The sequence below is a fragment of the Acromyrmex echinatior genome, chromosome 3, assembly GCF_024713525.1.
Source record: "Acromyrmex echinatior isolate Ae372 chromosome 3, ASM2471352v2, whole genome shotgun sequence".
NCBI classification, from domain to species: domain Eukaryota; kingdom Metazoa; phylum Arthropoda; class Insecta; order Hymenoptera; family Formicidae; genus Acromyrmex; species Acromyrmex echinatior.
Window position 1 is genome coordinate 17,492,962 of NC_141854.1, and position 17,019 is coordinate 17,509,980.

At 29.9% G+C, this 17,019-nt stretch overlaps 3 protein-coding genes across 7 annotated transcripts; 2 read left to right on the top strand and 1 right to left on the bottom strand.

Annotated features, from left to right (window-relative positions):
* Positions 1-7,602: 7,602 nt before the first annotated feature.
* On the top strand, positions 7,603-10,057 carry stas (Transmembrane protein stas). Of its 2 annotated transcripts, none has more exons than XM_011062932.2 (4): positions 7,603-8,036; positions 8,429-8,552; positions 8,646-8,774; positions 9,202-10,057. In XM_011062932.2, the coding sequence occupies exons 1-4, from the start codon at positions 7,964-7,966 to the stop codon at positions 9,707-9,709; spliced, it is 834 nt and encodes a 277-aa protein (XP_011061234.1). In that variant the 5' UTR covers positions 7,603-7,963; the 3' UTR covers positions 9,710-10,057. The 2 variants fall into 2 exon arrangements, with proteins under 2 accessions (XP_011061234.1, XP_011061241.1); XM_011062939.2 differs by having other exon boundaries at positions 7,604-7,898.
* LOC105150090 (hypothetical protein) lies at positions 10,048-12,792 on the bottom strand. 3 transcript variants are annotated; one of them, XM_011062955.2, is made up of 5 exons: positions 12,006-12,792; positions 11,493-11,754; positions 10,773-10,980; positions 10,575-10,704; positions 10,048-10,221 (listed from the first exon to the last, which is right to left on the bottom strand). In XM_011062955.2, the coding sequence occupies exons 1-5, from the start codon at positions 12,331-12,333 to the stop codon at positions 10,178-10,180; spliced, it is 972 nt and encodes a 323-aa protein (XP_011061257.2). In that variant the 5' UTR covers positions 12,334-12,792; the 3' UTR covers positions 10,048-10,177. The 3 variants fall into 3 exon arrangements, with proteins under 3 accessions (XP_011061257.2, XP_011061259.2, XP_011061252.2); XM_011062957.2 differs by having other exon boundaries at positions 10,048-10,232; positions 12,006-12,785; XM_011062950.2 differs by lacking the exon at positions 10,048-10,221 and adding an exon at positions 10,293-10,480 and having other exon boundaries at positions 12,006-12,712.
* A 107-nt stretch (positions 12,793-12,899) lies between these two features.
* On the top strand, positions 12,900-16,603 carry Polr1C (RNA polymerase I and III subunit C). Of its 2 annotated transcripts, none has more exons than XM_011062919.2 (8): positions 12,900-13,023; positions 13,655-13,729; positions 13,805-13,864; positions 13,996-14,180; positions 14,262-14,446; positions 15,125-15,307; positions 15,459-15,710; positions 15,913-16,603. In XM_011062919.2, the coding sequence occupies exons 2-8, from the start codon at positions 13,682-13,684 to the stop codon at positions 16,026-16,028; spliced, it is 1,029 nt and encodes a 342-aa protein (XP_011061221.1). In that variant the 5' UTR covers positions 12,900-13,023; positions 13,655-13,681; the 3' UTR covers positions 16,029-16,603. The 2 variants fall into 2 exon arrangements, with proteins under 2 accessions (XP_011061221.1, XP_011061214.1); XM_011062912.2 differs by having other exon boundaries at positions 12,951-13,207.
* The last annotated feature ends 416 nt before the right edge of the window (positions 16,604-17,019 follow it).

Here is a 17,019-nt window from a genome sequence, read left to right on the forward strand (position 1 = left end):
GTGTTGAAATTAATTCGTAGCGTTTTTTAATGAAAGAATGTTATTTATTTCACATGAGCATTAAAAAATACATTAATGAAAGTACTTCCCATCACTTGTAAAACGCTACGAATTAATTCCAACACCTAATATAATAAAAGTGTATATATATATATATATATATAAATTATACAATTTGTAGACGCTTTATATTTTTAGCAAATTATATAATGAAAAGGAATATAGGAACGTTTGTATGATTTCCATAGAAACATATCTATAAGAATATTTTTCATAGTTACATTTCTATCAAAAATGCAATTATTATATAGTATAATTGATTACTGTATAATTATTGTATTATAATCATCTTGCGGTATTATTGTGAAGTAAATTATCCAAGAGAAAAGAAATTATATTCGTATAAGAATCATGTCTAAAGAAATGAAGAAAGAAAGAAAAAAGAAAGGTTTCCATGGTTTTCATATACGTTTCCTTAAATAGAAATCCTTCTTACAATGAATAATTAAAAGTACATAAGTCGAAACATATTTAATATTAATATATTTAATTTAATATTTTATCCTCAAATTTAATCTCTCAGAAAGATTGATAGAGTCCACGAGCATTGTTTTAATAATCAAGGCCTTATACATCCAATGTATGTGTTTTATTTATTTGTAACAAATGGGCTCTAGAGTTAATAAATGCGATAAAGTGGCCTGACAAGAGGAAGCAGCAAGATCATAGAGATCAACGCAGACTGGTCGATAGGAGAAAAAATTTTCTCCGGATAGAGACGAAGAGAAGGTTTGAAATTGTCATGAGATCCGTGCAAGGGGGACTGAAGAGGTCCGACAGGTTCTGCGCCATTCTCCGTTCTTATGTCGATCTCCTCTCTTACCTGAGATGATTAAACTCGCGAGAGATAACGGCCTCGGAGCGCGGAGTGGTCCAGTCGTCCCATCCTCTCCTAACTCGGTCCTCCTGCATTCCACGGTGGTATTAACCTTAGAACCGAGCAGAGAAACGACTGGTTGGCTGGTCGCTTCTCGATTACCTGTAGCATAGACGGTGAAAGAACACTGAGAGAAAAATGCTTTGTATTTGTAACTATAATTATATATTATTATAATTATGATTATTACTGCTACAATAATAATAACAGTAACTATGTATATAGTTGGCAATCTAAAATGACTATAATTATAGTTATTATAACCATAAAATAGTTGAGATTACCATAAAAATGATTCAAGTGACTATAATTTTATAATTACATTTTGGGACAATCATAAAAAATATGGTTTTTATGACATATTACATTTGTTGCTAGAACTATATACATAGCTGTTATTATTATTATATAGCAGTGATAATCATAATTATAATAATATATAATTATAGTTACAAATATCAAATATTTTTCTCTCAGTGAAGAATTGTTGTTAATTTGACAAAGCATCCTGTATTATATGTATAGAAAATTATATAGAAAATTGTCCCAGTGAAATAAGTTAGTTTTTACATACATATGTAAGCTTATATTATGATGAACGAAAGATATAATATAGTATATTTTTGAATTATGATATCAAAGGTGAGCACAAGTTTGATATTCCATTATAGCTAAAAAATTATTGAGCCATTATTGAGCTTTGTATTTATGACACTTATTTTTTCATCACATTACTTATATCATGTATGAAAACTAATTCTTCATCGAATTCAATTTTATTTTGATATAAATTAATCCTTTGATATGAATTATCTATGGAGGAAAAAAAAACCGATGAGAAAAATTGTGCTGCAAAATGTTGTGCTAAAAAAATATTTTGAGATTCTTTTTGTACAACAGTATGATTTACTTGTAAATGTAGTGTGCAAATTACAATGCGCAACGAAAAAATAATAAAGCATGATTCTAAATAAAAGTCCTCGTTATATCGTCTCGTTAATTCTCGATTCGTTTTTTTCAAAAATTTAGCAGATTGACTGTACATTTACTGAACAAAAGTTATTAAATCTTAATACATATTTCTTTGAACAGTATTAAAGTAAACATAAATTTACACTAAACAAATATTTACTCTATAAAAATGATAATTAAATAAAATTAAAGGTTATAATATCAGATAAATATAGCTTTATGTTTAATAAATATTTACTTAAAAATATTCAAACAAATACTTATCAATATTTTTTTTCAGTGTTATACATCACATCTTGGATTGACCAGGAAGCCATCGACGTTAGATATTAGCGCGCGCGATATATACGACTAATTATATCGAGCGGCATTATTAATCATCTCCGGAGTAACGTATTCTGCGCGATCTCTCGCGGATTCTCCGATCTCATTATGACTTTGTTGCATTCCTAGCTAATTATCGTCGCTGCACGTGGGTAAGCTAATTATCGTCGCTAACGTGGCCGATGTGATCGCGCGCGCACGTTTTAATCTGTCTGACAAATCTACCTGAATGCGCAAATTGCGCAAAACACGCCATGCCGAATTGCATAATAGATCGGCCAAAAGCGATAACGCCCGCCCAAGGAACACATTAAAATCAACAAAAAATCAAAACGACTTTATGATTCTTGACAATAAACAGACAAATTTTGTAACAGTAGAAAAGTGTTGTCTACGAAATTTTTATATTTTTGGTAATGTTTTGACATGTGACACATGCAATCTTAAGTCGAACCACACTGTATTAATTGATACTCTAATATAATATTAAAAAAATGTAATAGTAATTTAGATATTAATTGTATACATATATTCAATAGGATATACTTCACTTATTTTAATAGATGTGATAATTTTAAGACAAAGATAGCGTATTTATTTAGATCATCGAGATTTGTCGAATTTTGAATCGCTGATAAATTTAAATAATAATATTACAAAATGATCTCTTCTGAAAAAAATCATCATTTTGATTTTTGATGTCAAAATAAAGTCTCCTTTTGACTTTCTCTTGATTTGATATATTCTTTGAGCAGCGGCCTTCATCGTTTATCCATTAAAAGTATCTTCTGTAATTGATTCGCTGTTGTATCAAGTTCATAATTCTCATCTCTTCATCATTAACTTCACATAAATTTTTTGATTATGAATTCTATTCTTTGTTTCACATTGGACTAGGTTGCTTTCGTCTGAAGACAATGCCAATTAAGAAGAAGAAGATCATTTCGGGTGCCTTAATTCATCTCGGGGCGGGACTCATTACCGGCGCGATCGCAACGGCGATATCATTCAGACTTATAGGTGTAAATTTATTCCCCGCGTCCCGTCGAAGAAACTTAATATATGATCGTTTCATTCACGCGGCTTTCGTTATTCGCGTACTCGCCGCCGCGGCCGGTCCGCCGAGCGTTACGAATCAGGAAACGGAATTAGGAAAACGGAAGGAAACGGATGGAGGAGCGAGACTAGTTAACGGTGACGAGGCGTACATACGCGTTATTGCTCTCGAAAGCGTCAGTCAACAGAGCTGGCAGCATTCAATGCGAACATCGAATGTATAACCATGGATTTAAATTTATTTGAAACATACATCCCTGATCCCAGTAAATAATAAGACGTCTTAAAGAACGCCTTTAATGCCCGTTAATAGGGCATCAATGTAGATTAACTCTAATCTCGGTTCAACTTACTCTTCATCTTTTTCTAAAAATTAGAACCGAGATTAGAGTTAATCTACATTGATGGAAGTGAGCATAAGACGACTCAACGTTCCCTCGGACGTCTGACATTTTTTACTAAAAGATGTCTTTAAAGTGTCTTTAAGACGTCTTATGTCTGTCAGACGTCATATAAGATACGTTTTGGACATTTTAATAGTTGTCTTTCAGACAGTCCCTATAATGTCTATAAGACGTTTTTGAGACATTTTATAATGTCATTCTTCAGATGTCTTTCAGAATAATTTTGGACATTACAATTTCTATAGATTATATTGGCCGAGTTCTGATTTACACTGATAGTATTGAAAATCTTTAAATATATATAACGTAAACTATAGATTTTCGAAAATCGGCAATTTACGTTACGAATACTATAGATTTTCAGTGCTGACAATGTATACCAGAGAACATAGCCATTGTTAAATATTTATAAGATATTGCAATGTACACATATATGATTTAGTATATAGACGGTTCGGCGTTCCGGAATTGCCGGAAACAGAAAGTAGTCGAAAGAATTCAATAAGCAACTAAAGCACAATACCGACAATACTGAAAGCACCACGTATTTTACATGCGATATGTATAAATGCGTATATTATTGTATAAATGCGTCATATCGCCATCAGTTAAATTTTATGAATTATTTTATAAAAATATATGTCTTATCTTTTGTTCTCAAATATATCTTAAAACTTAATCTTAAATAATCTTAAAGATGACTTAAATAATATCTTAAATGACTGAATGACATTTTAAAAAAGTTGTCTTTAAAACTTGACTGAAAGTCAGCTTAAAGTCGTCTTTTCAAAAAAGTTTTACAGACGCCTCTTTTAAGTTGTCTTTTGAAATATCTGTAAGACATGCGTGTTTACTGGGATTCTTTTGGGTAATTATTCTAAGTCCTAAATTATAGTGATTATTCTAAATCCTATAAATTATATAGTAATTCTTTATCTTAAAATTATTACATTTGTCTTTAAAAAAAAATAGAGTATTTTTTGTATGGTATAAAACTGCAGTAAAGTATGATCAATTCGCTGCATAAAACTAAATTATTTGTTAATTTATTTTTTTTTTGTAGATAGTTTTAGGATAATTTTATATTTATAACATAATTTTTTTAATTAACTAGTTTAAATGTTTCACTATTAATTAATTAAATATTTTTTCATAGCTGATCTTTAACAGATACTTTTAGCTAATGTTGCCTAGCCAAAACATCCTTAATATCATTGACACTTTTTAATTTCTCGTTTTATTTTTAATATATACTGCCTAAATGTTATTTCATATATTTCTTATTATTATTTTAAGCCCAATCATCATAGCGAAAAGTAAATACATTTTGAATCTACTTGTTTAGTCCGCTCCTGAGCCGATCCAGGCAATTCCTAGGTTCACGTCAGAAGACGTTTCCACTTCCTGTCTTTTCCCACGGCGAGATGTCCCAAAGTATCGTCCCAGCGTGATCTTGACATACGTTTAGTTGCCTCGTTTAGTTAGGCAGACAGCATCTGGAGCTGGTCTGTCGTCAACGAACGAAGGAGAGAGCCTTACCTACTTCTACTTTTACTCTCTTACTCTTTTATTCTCTTTCTCTCTCCTTCCGCCCGCTTCCGTATTCCTTTCTATATATTATTGTGTCAAATAGCGCCGACGATTGTGTCACATTGAATATTATAGTAAAATATTATTATATAGTAAAATATACAGAAGTGAAAAATATAGAATATTTACAAATTACATTTTAACATCACGTGAAATATAATATTAGGATTTATAGATTAATAATACTCTAACACACATACTCTAACAATATTAGGTCATTTAAAAAGTATCCGCGGTTTTTTGTTCAATTTTTGAATGAAAAAACCACGGATACTTTTTAAATGACCCAATATATGCATTATTAATTATTTTCATAATTTCTTTAGTTTTAAATGTGTATGTATAACCGTATAATATTTATTTGGATCCTAGATAAAATCATATAATAAGATCAAGATGATATCAAGTAGAAATTATTTTAGAAAGAATCACAACGATATTATTATACCCACTGTGACACTTTTTTAACGACGATTTTTTGATAAATTTTTTGATATAATTTTTAATTAAAAAATTAATTCAAATGATATTGTTATATCAAGAATTCATTACAAAATCATTGTTAAAAGTGTATCGAATAGCATCATAATTTTTCCTAAAATGCTTCAATTCGATGTTATTTTGATCTTACTATAATTTTGTGTTCTACTTTTGGGATTGGATATTTAAGTTAATTTTGTAAAACTTTAAAAAAAAATTGTTTTAATTTTAATTATTTTTAATTTAAATTATTGTTTACTTTCTGAAATGCGCTATTTTTTAAGATCTTGTTGCAAAAAACTAAAATAAAAATTAAAAAATTAATAGTAGCATAATCCTCAATTGATAGTAATTAAGATTAGAAAAATATTTCATTCTTTATATCGAGTGCCTCACTTTTTTTTGTACACATAGATTTCTTGCACAACTTAAAAATGATTTTTTTAGCTGTTTTAGAATTTCTAGAGACTTAAAATTTTCTTAAATTGATTCGCGTAACGTAAGTATTATTAATATTTTGTACTATTTTTTCTTGTTCTTAATCATTATTGACGTCAAAATTGGCAATTTTGAATGTATAAGAATATAATTAGATCCTTTACACATTCCATTCTAAAGACGTCAAGGAAATTATTTTAATCGTATCCTGTAAAGTCTCATGTCTTCCACTTTTCAACTGCTTGAAGAGTGGCAGAATAGTAAGAAAGGAAAGGAAAGGAAGTACCAAAATAGACGAGAATATTCTTCATAATTCCAATCGAGGAGTAAAAAAAGAACTATTGGTTGCTTGAAATATACTGTACGAGTCACAGCTCAAATCATAATTATAATGTTATAGATACATTTTATCTTGATAAAAATTTTTAAACAAATTATGCATTCTGTTTCCTTTAAGCGATACAAATATCTCCTGATTGAACGACCGTTAAAATGATTTTATTTCAAAATAAAAAAACTTATATATCAATATTGCTGCAAAATTTCTACAAAAGTTGCAGCAACACTGCGAAAAATGACAATGAAATTAACGTCGATTTCATTTTTCACAGTGTTGCTGCAACTTTTATGCAACTTTGTGTTGTAGAGGACTAGAGCCGTTATTCATATAAACACTAAATATGACAGTAATATAACATTAATGTATCATTTTATGCTCAACAGTAAAAGTGTAATATATGTTATATAACAGTTATACTACTATATGAAATTATAATATTTATGTTACTTGATATTTTAAATATATATCAAAGAAATTTATTTTTTCAATTTAAACTTTATGATTAATATTATAATAATAATAATAATAAAGAACAATGGAATGTTAAAAAGTGATTAATTGGATTGAGAAATGCTTTTTTAAATTAATTTTATCAATCACTACCTTATTGACTGTCGATACAGCAAATTTGTTCTATAACATGTATTGCATCTCTTTCTAAACAAAAAAATATATAAATTAATTGTTTTTCTTTTCTCCTCATTATGTTATATGTATACAATTGTAAGAAAGGCACAGACTCACTATTCTTCTCTCGATCTTATTAACATTTTAGCAAACTTGAACTGTCTTGGATTGTCTATAATGTCTATTTTAATTGCGAATTCTGGTACATAAATTTGTAAAAAAATTAATATGAAATACAATCTGAGATTTATATAATAGCAAAAACTTGTTGTTGTTAAAGCTTTTTCATATGCAAGAATTTTTTCAAATTTTTATGAGACCGGTATAATAAAACCAGTATATAAAACTTAAAAAAATACGCATATGAAGAGATGATTGAAAGTGCAAACGTGCAAAACTACATTGCCGACGTGTTTAACGATCTTTATACTTATAACGGAAACGCGCAGTCTATGGTCAAACGTGTCCAATCATCCAATGCCGAGACAACACGAGGCTGTCAGCTGATTTTCGCTAAAAGCGAAAGAAGCTGTTATCAGCCTTGTGATTCGAAGATCCTTCTCGTCACGGTGCAGCCGTTCTAACACTGATATTACACGTCAGTTGCATTCGTACGATATGCACTGAGACGAGACTGGACGAGAAAGCGCGCGGATTATAGAAACCGAGTTCGCGAAAGCGATATCCGGAGAAAGGCGAACGATGAGCCCGCAGGCTGACGTAAGATCAGGTGAGACATCGCGATCGCGTGATTGTTTTTTGCGAGGGAAATGTGCCGGGAAATGGCGTGTTTAGATGTCGATCAGCAAACGTGCACGCATATCAGAAATGGCGCGACGCAATCTCAAAGTGACACGTGTAAAAGCGCGTAAGTAATTCGATGATAGTCGAGTAAAAAAAAATATCAGTGAATCCACGTGGCCCTCAGTATTTACTTATTGTATTTGTACATCTATTATAGATTTGATATATTTTTCGATTTACTCTCAATATTTAATTTCATGTATTTTAGTTTCTCTTTTATTTTGAAACTAAATGTAATAGCTGCATTTAATTTCGCAAATCGGAAGCTCCGAATTCAGTGAACAAGAATAGAATGATTACAAATATCTCCGATTTGCAAAACCGAAGCAGCTAAAATATATTGTTTTCTTTTTTTTTATGTTTAGTCGCGAAAGTTGTAATAGAAGATTAACAAAATTAAATTTTATATTAAATATATTTAATATATAAATATATAAATTTTTATATTCTTTGTAGGAGTGCCTAAAGCAGCCAATAATGAAGCTTCGACAAGAAGAGCAGTAATAACTGTTGGACTCATTTTTGTGGCCTCGTTGACTGCGTTATTTTATGTGTACACGAGTTTTCCAGACTTAGAAGAGTAAGAACAGTCATTCATCTGTATATCTTTGTGTTCATACTTTGTACATTGTATTGGATATAATAATGGAGCCTTTGTGTATTCTTTTTATAGAGATGAAAAGCAGCATATGAAGCTACCGCTTCACATAGAAGATGCCAAGAATTTGGGAAAACTGTTAGAACGATATAAGGATTTATATTACTTCCAAGTATTGGCTGGACTGTTTATCATCTACATCTTGTATCCTTGAATATTCTATACCCATATATTCATAGTTAGCCCTTATATTTAAGACTTCCTAAAATATCTTTAGATATTCTACGAATTATTTCATTGGCTGCTGAGCATCTAAAGATAAATTTAAGGAAGCCTTAAGTACAAGGTCTGACTATGAATACGGGCACTAGTCACATATCTTTGCTTTTAATCTGTCCTTTTTCGAAAACTGTTCTGAACTGGTATACATTGATAAATTGAAATAAAACAAGCTGCACTCTTTGATGGAACAATTAGTAAATTTTTTTTATTAGCTCAATCAATGCTTTGTAGTAGTTATAATGAGATATTGACCGTATTTTATATTTGTTTCACTTCAACTTGAGTACCAGAACATTTTCCGAAAAAGAGCTTATTAAGACAATATGTTCCTTACATTATATCTCAATAGCCTGCAAACGTTTGCCATTCCAGGCTCTATTTTTCTCTCAATTCTTTCCGGATTTCTGTTCCGTTTTCCGGTCGCGCTGATACTCGTATGTACATGTAGTGCAATCGGCGCCACTCTGTGCTACTTGCTGTCCTCATTGCTGGGCAGGCGATTGCTGTATCGATACTTTCCAGAAAAGGCAAACGAGTGGACCATTACCGTGACCAAACATCGTGATAATCTACTAAACTATATGTTATTCCTCCGGATGACGCCGTTACTGCCAAATTGGTTCATCAATTTAGCCAGCCCGGTAATTGGTGTGCCAATAATGCCGTTCACTGTCGGCACCTTCTTCGGCGTCGCGCCGCCTTCCTTCGTCGCCATACAGGCGGGTCAAACATTGCACAACCTCACGTCGTCGAGCGATGCGTGGTCGTGGAACAGTGTAATCGTACTGTGTGTGTTTGCATTGTTCTCCCTACTACCTGTGTTGTACAAGCAGAAACTCAAGCAGAAGTTCGAGTAAACGCCAGAGAATGCTCCACTGACGATATCATCAAGGTGACAATCTGATATTTTACGAGGAAAACTTTCCTATCATGGAGCAGAATCTTCTGATAATCTCTTAGGAAATTGAAAAAAAAAATTATATCGAATGCGAATTGGGATTAGAGTCCGCTTTTTCGCACCGTGTAGTTATTTACATTTGGACACATGAATTATACGTACAAAATAGTACGACAAATTCTTGCGAGCACAACAATTTTCGCATAACTTATTTATTATTATTTGTAATTTATTTCTACAAGTGTATTTTAGATTATGTGGAGACATTTAAAAATGTAAACTAAATATAGGCGAAAGTGGAAACAGACTTATTTTATTAGTTAGAGTGTCACAAATATACCTATATTTTAGACAATATTATGCCAGGAAATGATCTCAGGAAATTCTTTGTTGATAGGATGCTGATTTTCATTTTTTATTTCATGCGTTATTGTATTGTCAGAAATAATACTCCACTCGAAAAATCTAAATCTGCAAACAATCTTATATGCACGAATTAATATTTGAAATTATATATATAAAACGTAAATACGAAGGAAAAATGCAGATAAACTTAATAAATTTTATTAAATATGGCTTCATCATTATTAGCTACATTGTTGTGGTACATATCTATAATATTTTTCCTATCGGTGATATTAACAAAACGAAGTTAAATAACCAATAGAAAGAGCAGTAGCATTATACACTGGTAGACTCACGGGTCTCCAATACCACCAATTGTACCATACTTAAGAACATAAAAGAAGAAAATAAAATGTATAATATAAATAAAATAGAAATAAAAAAAAGAGCGCAGATCATTTATGGTCTCTAATACTCACATGTATGTCCAGCGGACAATAAAATGGTTGAAGATCTACAATGTTGAACGCATTCCGAGCTTGGTGTCATTTTTATCAGTCTTGCACCGGCTACGCATCGTATTACAATATTACTACATTCAGGATTGGGCTAAAAATTCATAAATTGACTTATAGCTAAGATCTGCTAAGATATAGCAATTAGAATGCATTGTCTACCAATGGATAAGGCGATGATTCCGACTCGTCGATGAAAATATATTTCTCTGTGCCTTGACTCCACCAATTCGGAGTCTCCATTGGCTTTGGAAATAACTTTCGGAGTATTCTATTGGGCTTCATACGGTTTATTCTCCAAGATATGTGAGTAGAAAGAGAAGCAGTGTGGAAGATATCCAATCTATTATCCATAACATCACGGATAGTTCTGTGCAAACGTATATCACATACAGTTTGATCAGATAGATGTTATATAATTATAAATTCTGTCAAATTCGAATTAATATTTCGAATCAATATAAAACTTTTTAAATTTTTTTAGAGTAAAATTTCATTTTTAATGATTGAAAGTTCTGTCACTCTTTCAATATTTAGAGCGAGATTCCATTCCAAAGATTTTAGAGAATACACTGTTAAAAATATCATAAAATTTAATATATTTTTAAGTTATACAAGTTTAATTTCATAACATTACATTAAATTTAATATATTTGTAACTGAAAAGTACATATATATGTACATGAAATTTAACATACTTTCCATAAAATTTTATGTAGATTTGCATATTAATATTACTTGAATATACATATTTATTTAAAACTACTGTAACTTAGTTTTCAGTTTAACCATTTATTACTTCAGTTTATTATTTCATAACCATAAGCTTCCTTTACATGTTACTTCATAACGAAATTTCTAACAGTATACGTGAAAACTTACTTAAAAGTTTCATTGGTAGAAAAAATTCTTTTAGCATCTTCATCAAAGACATCTTGGTTGCTCCAATATAAATTAATTAGATCTTTCATCTTAACAATTGTATTATTTTCTGCTCTAGTATATGGTATACCGATGTTAAAGGATCTGCTGATATTGTGACCAGTTAAATCTAGTACAGAATGGACCATAGTACAAGGCCAGCAGTCCATATCGTTGACATAGAAATACGGATTCTCTATCAAGCACCATTCGTCATATAATTCTGAAGTAATAAATATTATTAAATATGTAAACATTAAGGTACTTTCTTTTATACTATTAGGTGTTGGAATTAATTCGTAGCGTTTTACAAGTGATGGGAAGTACTTTCATTAATGTATTTTTTAATGCTCATGTGAAATAAATAACATTCTTTCATTAAAAAACGCTACGAATTAATTCCAACACTTAATATAATTTTTTATATTATTCTAATAAAAAGTTTAATATACTAATCATTCGAGGATTACAAACCAGATAGCGACGGATATAAGTTGACAATTGGTACAGCTGCTTTACGCAACATATATAAAGCGGGATAAATGGAGTTTTGCGAAATTCTTATAAATATAACATTTAACCAGCTTTGGCATAAGCATAACAGTATGATGGAGATAAAAACTAGTGATAAAATAATTCGCAGAGATTTCGATTGTTTCTTTGATTTTTTCGAGTACTTGGCTTCCAATTGTCGAAAACAAGCTTGAAATATTTCCGACGTTTGCGCCTCTGATACATTGTGAACGGCCGCGTATTGTTTGAGTTGTCGTACACTCTCTCTATACTCGTCCAGATTGACCATAATCGCGAATCACTGTGTTAAACTCAAATGACGCGTTACTACGTTCTTATTTCCATTCTGAAGCATACAATTGACAAGTGACACATACACTTGCTGTCAGTTTTACTTGCACTTTCTCTCTGCACGTTTATCCTTTGCACTTGCACTCATTCTTTCTCTCTCTCTCTCTCTCTCTCTCTCTCTCTCTTTCTCCTCCCCTTTTGCCTCAAAATTTGACCAATAGTAGAAAGAGAATTCCATGTCATGTGGTGCGTTACTCGGTCTGTCGCGTTGCTGCACTTTTTGCACTTATCGTCGTTCTCTCTCTTTTCAACGCTTGAATATTTATCCCTTTTTAAGTGCAAACATTTTTGGGGATTTCAAGCAATGCAAACAAACTAATATATTGTATAATATTATAGAATTATATTACAAAATTAATGACATATTGTAGCGAAATAAAGTTCTTTTCGAAAACATAAAGTGCAGATAAAAAAACATGGATAATAAAATTATGTAATGCGTATTGCTGAATTCATGACACTGAAATATCGCGCATGCGCAGAAAAGAGCATGCTAGCAACTCTGTTCTAACAAAAAACACTGCTGCTCTGGATTTTTTTTTTCATAATGGCAACCGGTAATCGAATAGTGTTAAAACACATGGTTGTTCTCTCATTCCAATTTGAGAATATTTAAAATATCTTTTGGGTAAAGTATAACTTATTCCACGGTGTATCTCGTTATTCAAATATCAGATGAAATAACGAAGTAGAGGGTTGTGTTAAAGTAAACTGACAATTAACTGATGATGTGCGGGAATCCACGTTTTTCATTTTCATGGGATAACTTCATAGATTTTGGAGTTTATAGGATTTGCATACGATCACGAAAGGTATCACGAGAACTTAGCGTTATTCTAACGTTCAGTTCCTGTATTACTTTCTCGGAGTCAATTGATTTTCGAGTTAAATCCTAATTAATTCAATCGGCAAAACTTATACAGGGTCCGGCAAAATGATCTCCCACATTTTTAAATTATTAAAGATTAAAATGTGGGAGATCATTTTGCCGGACCCTGTATTTATCTACTTAAAATTTTCTGCTATAATTCGTCATTTCTAATTTAATTATTTGTTTCTATATTAAATAAAAATTATAACTATAAAAAATAAGTATTTTATTTGATAATTTAATTATCGATTAGTTAGTCTGTATTATTAAAAAAAAAAAACAGCAAAGTGTGCGCGAATAGTGCAAGTTAAGAAAAATATTTAAAGAAATAAGTAGATAGTCTAGTACTTCTTATTGAAAAGAAGAAAAAAAACAGTACAAATCTCAGTTGCAGAAGTATAATTTATATTAAACAATGGAGAATAATCGGGAACCGCGTTGGATTATGAAAGAATATGAAAATGTAAGTTTATTAAGATTCGCTAAAAGCATTTTGCATTTTATATAGTATATATATAATATAAATTTGTTTCAACAGTTTGAGGAATATATGTGTAATACGACAGACAGATCAACGCTGCTGGAGAAATTTATAAAGGTAACACATTGTAATAAAGAGAACAATATATTATGTATTAATATGTATATCAATATGTGTAAAAACATTATAAGTATATAGTATAAAAATATAAGTATATAGTATAAGTAAAAATATTTTTCTTATTGTAGAACCTGAAAATAAATATAGTTCAAGAACAAGATCAAGAAATGGAATTTGATATAAGTGGCTGTCATACTTCGCTAGTTAATGCATTCCGCAGGACATTACTGAGTGAAGTACCAAGTATGGCTATTGAGAAGGTTTATATTATAAATAATACTAGCTTGATTCAAGACGAAGTACTTGCACATAGGTGAGAGAAATAACAAGGTTTTTCTATTTTTATGTTCATGAAAATTGTATATAACAAATTAACATGTAATTTGCTTTTAAGATTGGGACTTATACCTCTTCGTGCAGATCCTAGATTATTCGAATATTCTCCGAATGACAAAAAAACAGATGATACAGTCAGTGATAATGATACTCTAAGATATGAGTTGAAAGTTACGTGCAATATAAATCCACAAGCACCTAAGAATTCTCGTCTTCCAGAGGATATGTACAAAAATAGCAAAGGTGCTTCACTGAATTTCTTATTATTAAATTTTCGATTACTGATCAGATTTCAACAATTTTTTTAAAACAATCTTGTTTATTTAATTTCTTAATCACAATAAAATATATAAATAAAATGTATAGGTTTATAAGTTGGATAATTTATATCACTTGTCTTATACTCTTACTCATAATTTTTCACAATCTCTTGTAAAACCAAAACATACATGGGATGAAATTGACATCAAATTCAAAATCTATAATAAGTCAATCACTATCATGCAAAATCACGCGTTATTTTAATCACAATGTAATATTTTTCTAATTAATTATATGTGAAATGATAGGACAGGAACTGAATTTAAGTTTTTCATCTGATAAAAAATTCTTTTGTCGTTAAACTGTTAAACATTCTAAAGACGATTTGACTTTCATAAATTTATAGGTTTATTCTTTCTAGCTGAACTAATATATACTCGTATTTAAAATTATGACATAAAAGATTTTAACAATAATAAAAAATTAATTTTCTTATATCATTATTATTCTTATATCATGCTTAAATTGAAATTGATATATTGATTTGAAGTGGCAAAAGTGAAAAAGTTTTAGTATACTTCAGTACAAAGAAGGCTTAATATTATATTAGTTTCTGAACATCATAAATAAAATACATAACATGTAGCATTCTTCTTACAGTTTACAGTAAGGACATTAAATGGGTACCAATAGGCCGGCAAGCAGAGAAGTTTAAAGCAGAACAAATTGGTATTTTAGAAAACGACATATTAATATGTAAAATGCGTCCTGGTCATGAGATTCATTTGTTTATGCATGCAGTTAAAGGCATCGGCAAAGATCATGCCAAATTTTCTCCCGTAGGTACGTAAGAATTTTGCTGATAAAACATTTTTTTAATTCTCATATTCTAATATAAATATCATAAATTAAACAGATAGACAAATATAATGTTATTTTTTAATTTTTAAGTTTAAAATAAATTGTTTATATCAGTATTATATAATATGTTTAGCTACTGCATCATATCGTCTCTTACCGGCCATTCAGCTAATCAAACCCGTGAGAGATGAAGACGCGGATCTTTTGAAGAGTTGTTTCAGCCCCGGCGTGATAGAAGTAGTAGAACAAGAGACAAACTCAGGTCAGAAGTACCGGGAAGCGCGTGTTAAAAATGTTCGTTACGATAGTTGTTCCAGAAACGTTTATCGTTACGATCAGCTAAAGAATTGTGTGGAAATGAGTCGGGTAAAGGATCATTTTATCTGTAAGTATAAATAATCTCATTGAAAAAGAATCATTGAAAAAGAATTAATTAAGATTTGTTACTATCATTGTGTTACGAATTATTTTTTCTTTTGGGCAAGTTGAAGCTACAGCTTATGATAGTTAGAAAGTTTATATGTAATATATATATATATATTTATGTTTGTATGATTGTGTATAATTAATTAATTAATTATTTATAGTCACCATAGAATCTGTGGGAACATTACCACCAGCCGTGCTATTCACAGAAGCCGTTAAAGTACTCCAGAATAAGTGTAAATCATTTCTCGCAGAATTAGCAGACATAGGAAAATAAATTCAAGCAAAATAATTTCTTGATGAGACAAAGATTATGAAAAGTGACATCTAAAATTTATCGCCTTGTGAACGCGATTTTAAAATTCACATAGAATTAGTTCTTATTCTTTCGTGAATTATTTATTTGAACTTTAAATAAACTCTTAACATTTAATTATAATCAGTACAAATCCTTTGCTCGCATGAGTGAATTTATAATAATTTTCTATTAATTATCTATAATAAGTATTTCTATTAATTTTGGTGCAGATATATAAAAACGAATTAACATATTTTATATATATATGATAGATATTCTATTTTTTTTTATTAACATATTTATATTTCATTCGTGCGTATATATATATATATATATATATATATATATATATATATATATATATAAACTTTTTTATAACAGAATAAAAAAAATTTATAGTATTATAAAGTTAGAGTCATTGTATTATTTATAATATTCTTACAAGCGATAACAAAGTGTATTTATAATACATAATTTGTTTAGAAGTTAATTGTAGGTGCATTTATGTATAATTTGTTGTCTCACTAATAAACTTATATATTTACTTCCTATTATATTATACCTATTTTACTTATTTATTACCTATATTGCGCTTACTTTATTTTCCTTACGACAATCTGCATTTTAAAATTGAAGAAAGTGTGACACTATAAAATTGCTCATATATCATTATTATTACTAAAATCTTTATTAATGACAGAAACTCGATGTATATTGATTTTATTAATCAAATTATTAAAGAAATTAAAATTATTACAAAAAAATTAAATAAATCTGTGAAGTTTCCCTTCTTAAAACATCGTGTTGCCATTATAAATAAATGTATACTTGAGCACATTCACTAGCTACCGAATAAATGTGCTATACTATTCAGAATAGGATTTTCAATAGAAAATTCATCAATTGAGCGATAATTGATGGACCATCTCTATCTAATATAATGCAAATAAAATTATATCTGAATTACAAG

Coding starts and splice junctions, on each gene's coding strand:
- stas (XM_011062932.2), top strand. CDS start 7,964: ATGTCGATCAGCAAACGTGCACGCATATCAGAAATGGCGCGACGCAAT. Junction 8,037..8,428: donor AGTGACACGTGTAAAAGCGC/GTAAGTAATTCG, acceptor TATTCTTTGTAG/GAGTGCCTAAAGCAGCCAAT. Junction 8,775..9,201: donor CTGTTTATCATCTACATCTT/GTATCCTTGAAT, acceptor ATATCTCAATAG/CCTGCAAACGTTTGCCATTC.
- LOC105150090 (XM_011062950.2), bottom strand. CDS start 12,333: ATGGTCAATCTGGACGAGTATAGAGAGAGTGTACGACAACTCAAACAA. Junction 10,705..10,772: donor AATCATCGCCTTATCCATTG/GTAGACAATGCA, acceptor ATGAATTTTTAG/CCCAATCCTGAATGTAGTAA. Junction 10,481..10,574: donor ATTGTCCGCTGGACATACAT/GTGAGTATTAGA, acceptor TATGTTCTTAAG/TATGGTACAATTGGTGGTAT.
- Polr1C (XM_011062919.2), top strand. CDS start 13,682: ATGGAGAATAATCGGGAACCGCGTTGGATTATGAAAGAATATGAAAAT. Junction 14,181..14,261: donor GACGAAGTACTTGCACATAG/GTGAGAGAAATA, acceptor TTTGCTTTTAAG/ATTGGGACTTATACCTCTTC. Junction 15,308..15,458: donor TGCCAAATTTTCTCCCGTAG/GTACGTAAGAAT, acceptor TAATATGTTTAG/CTACTGCATCATATCGTCTC.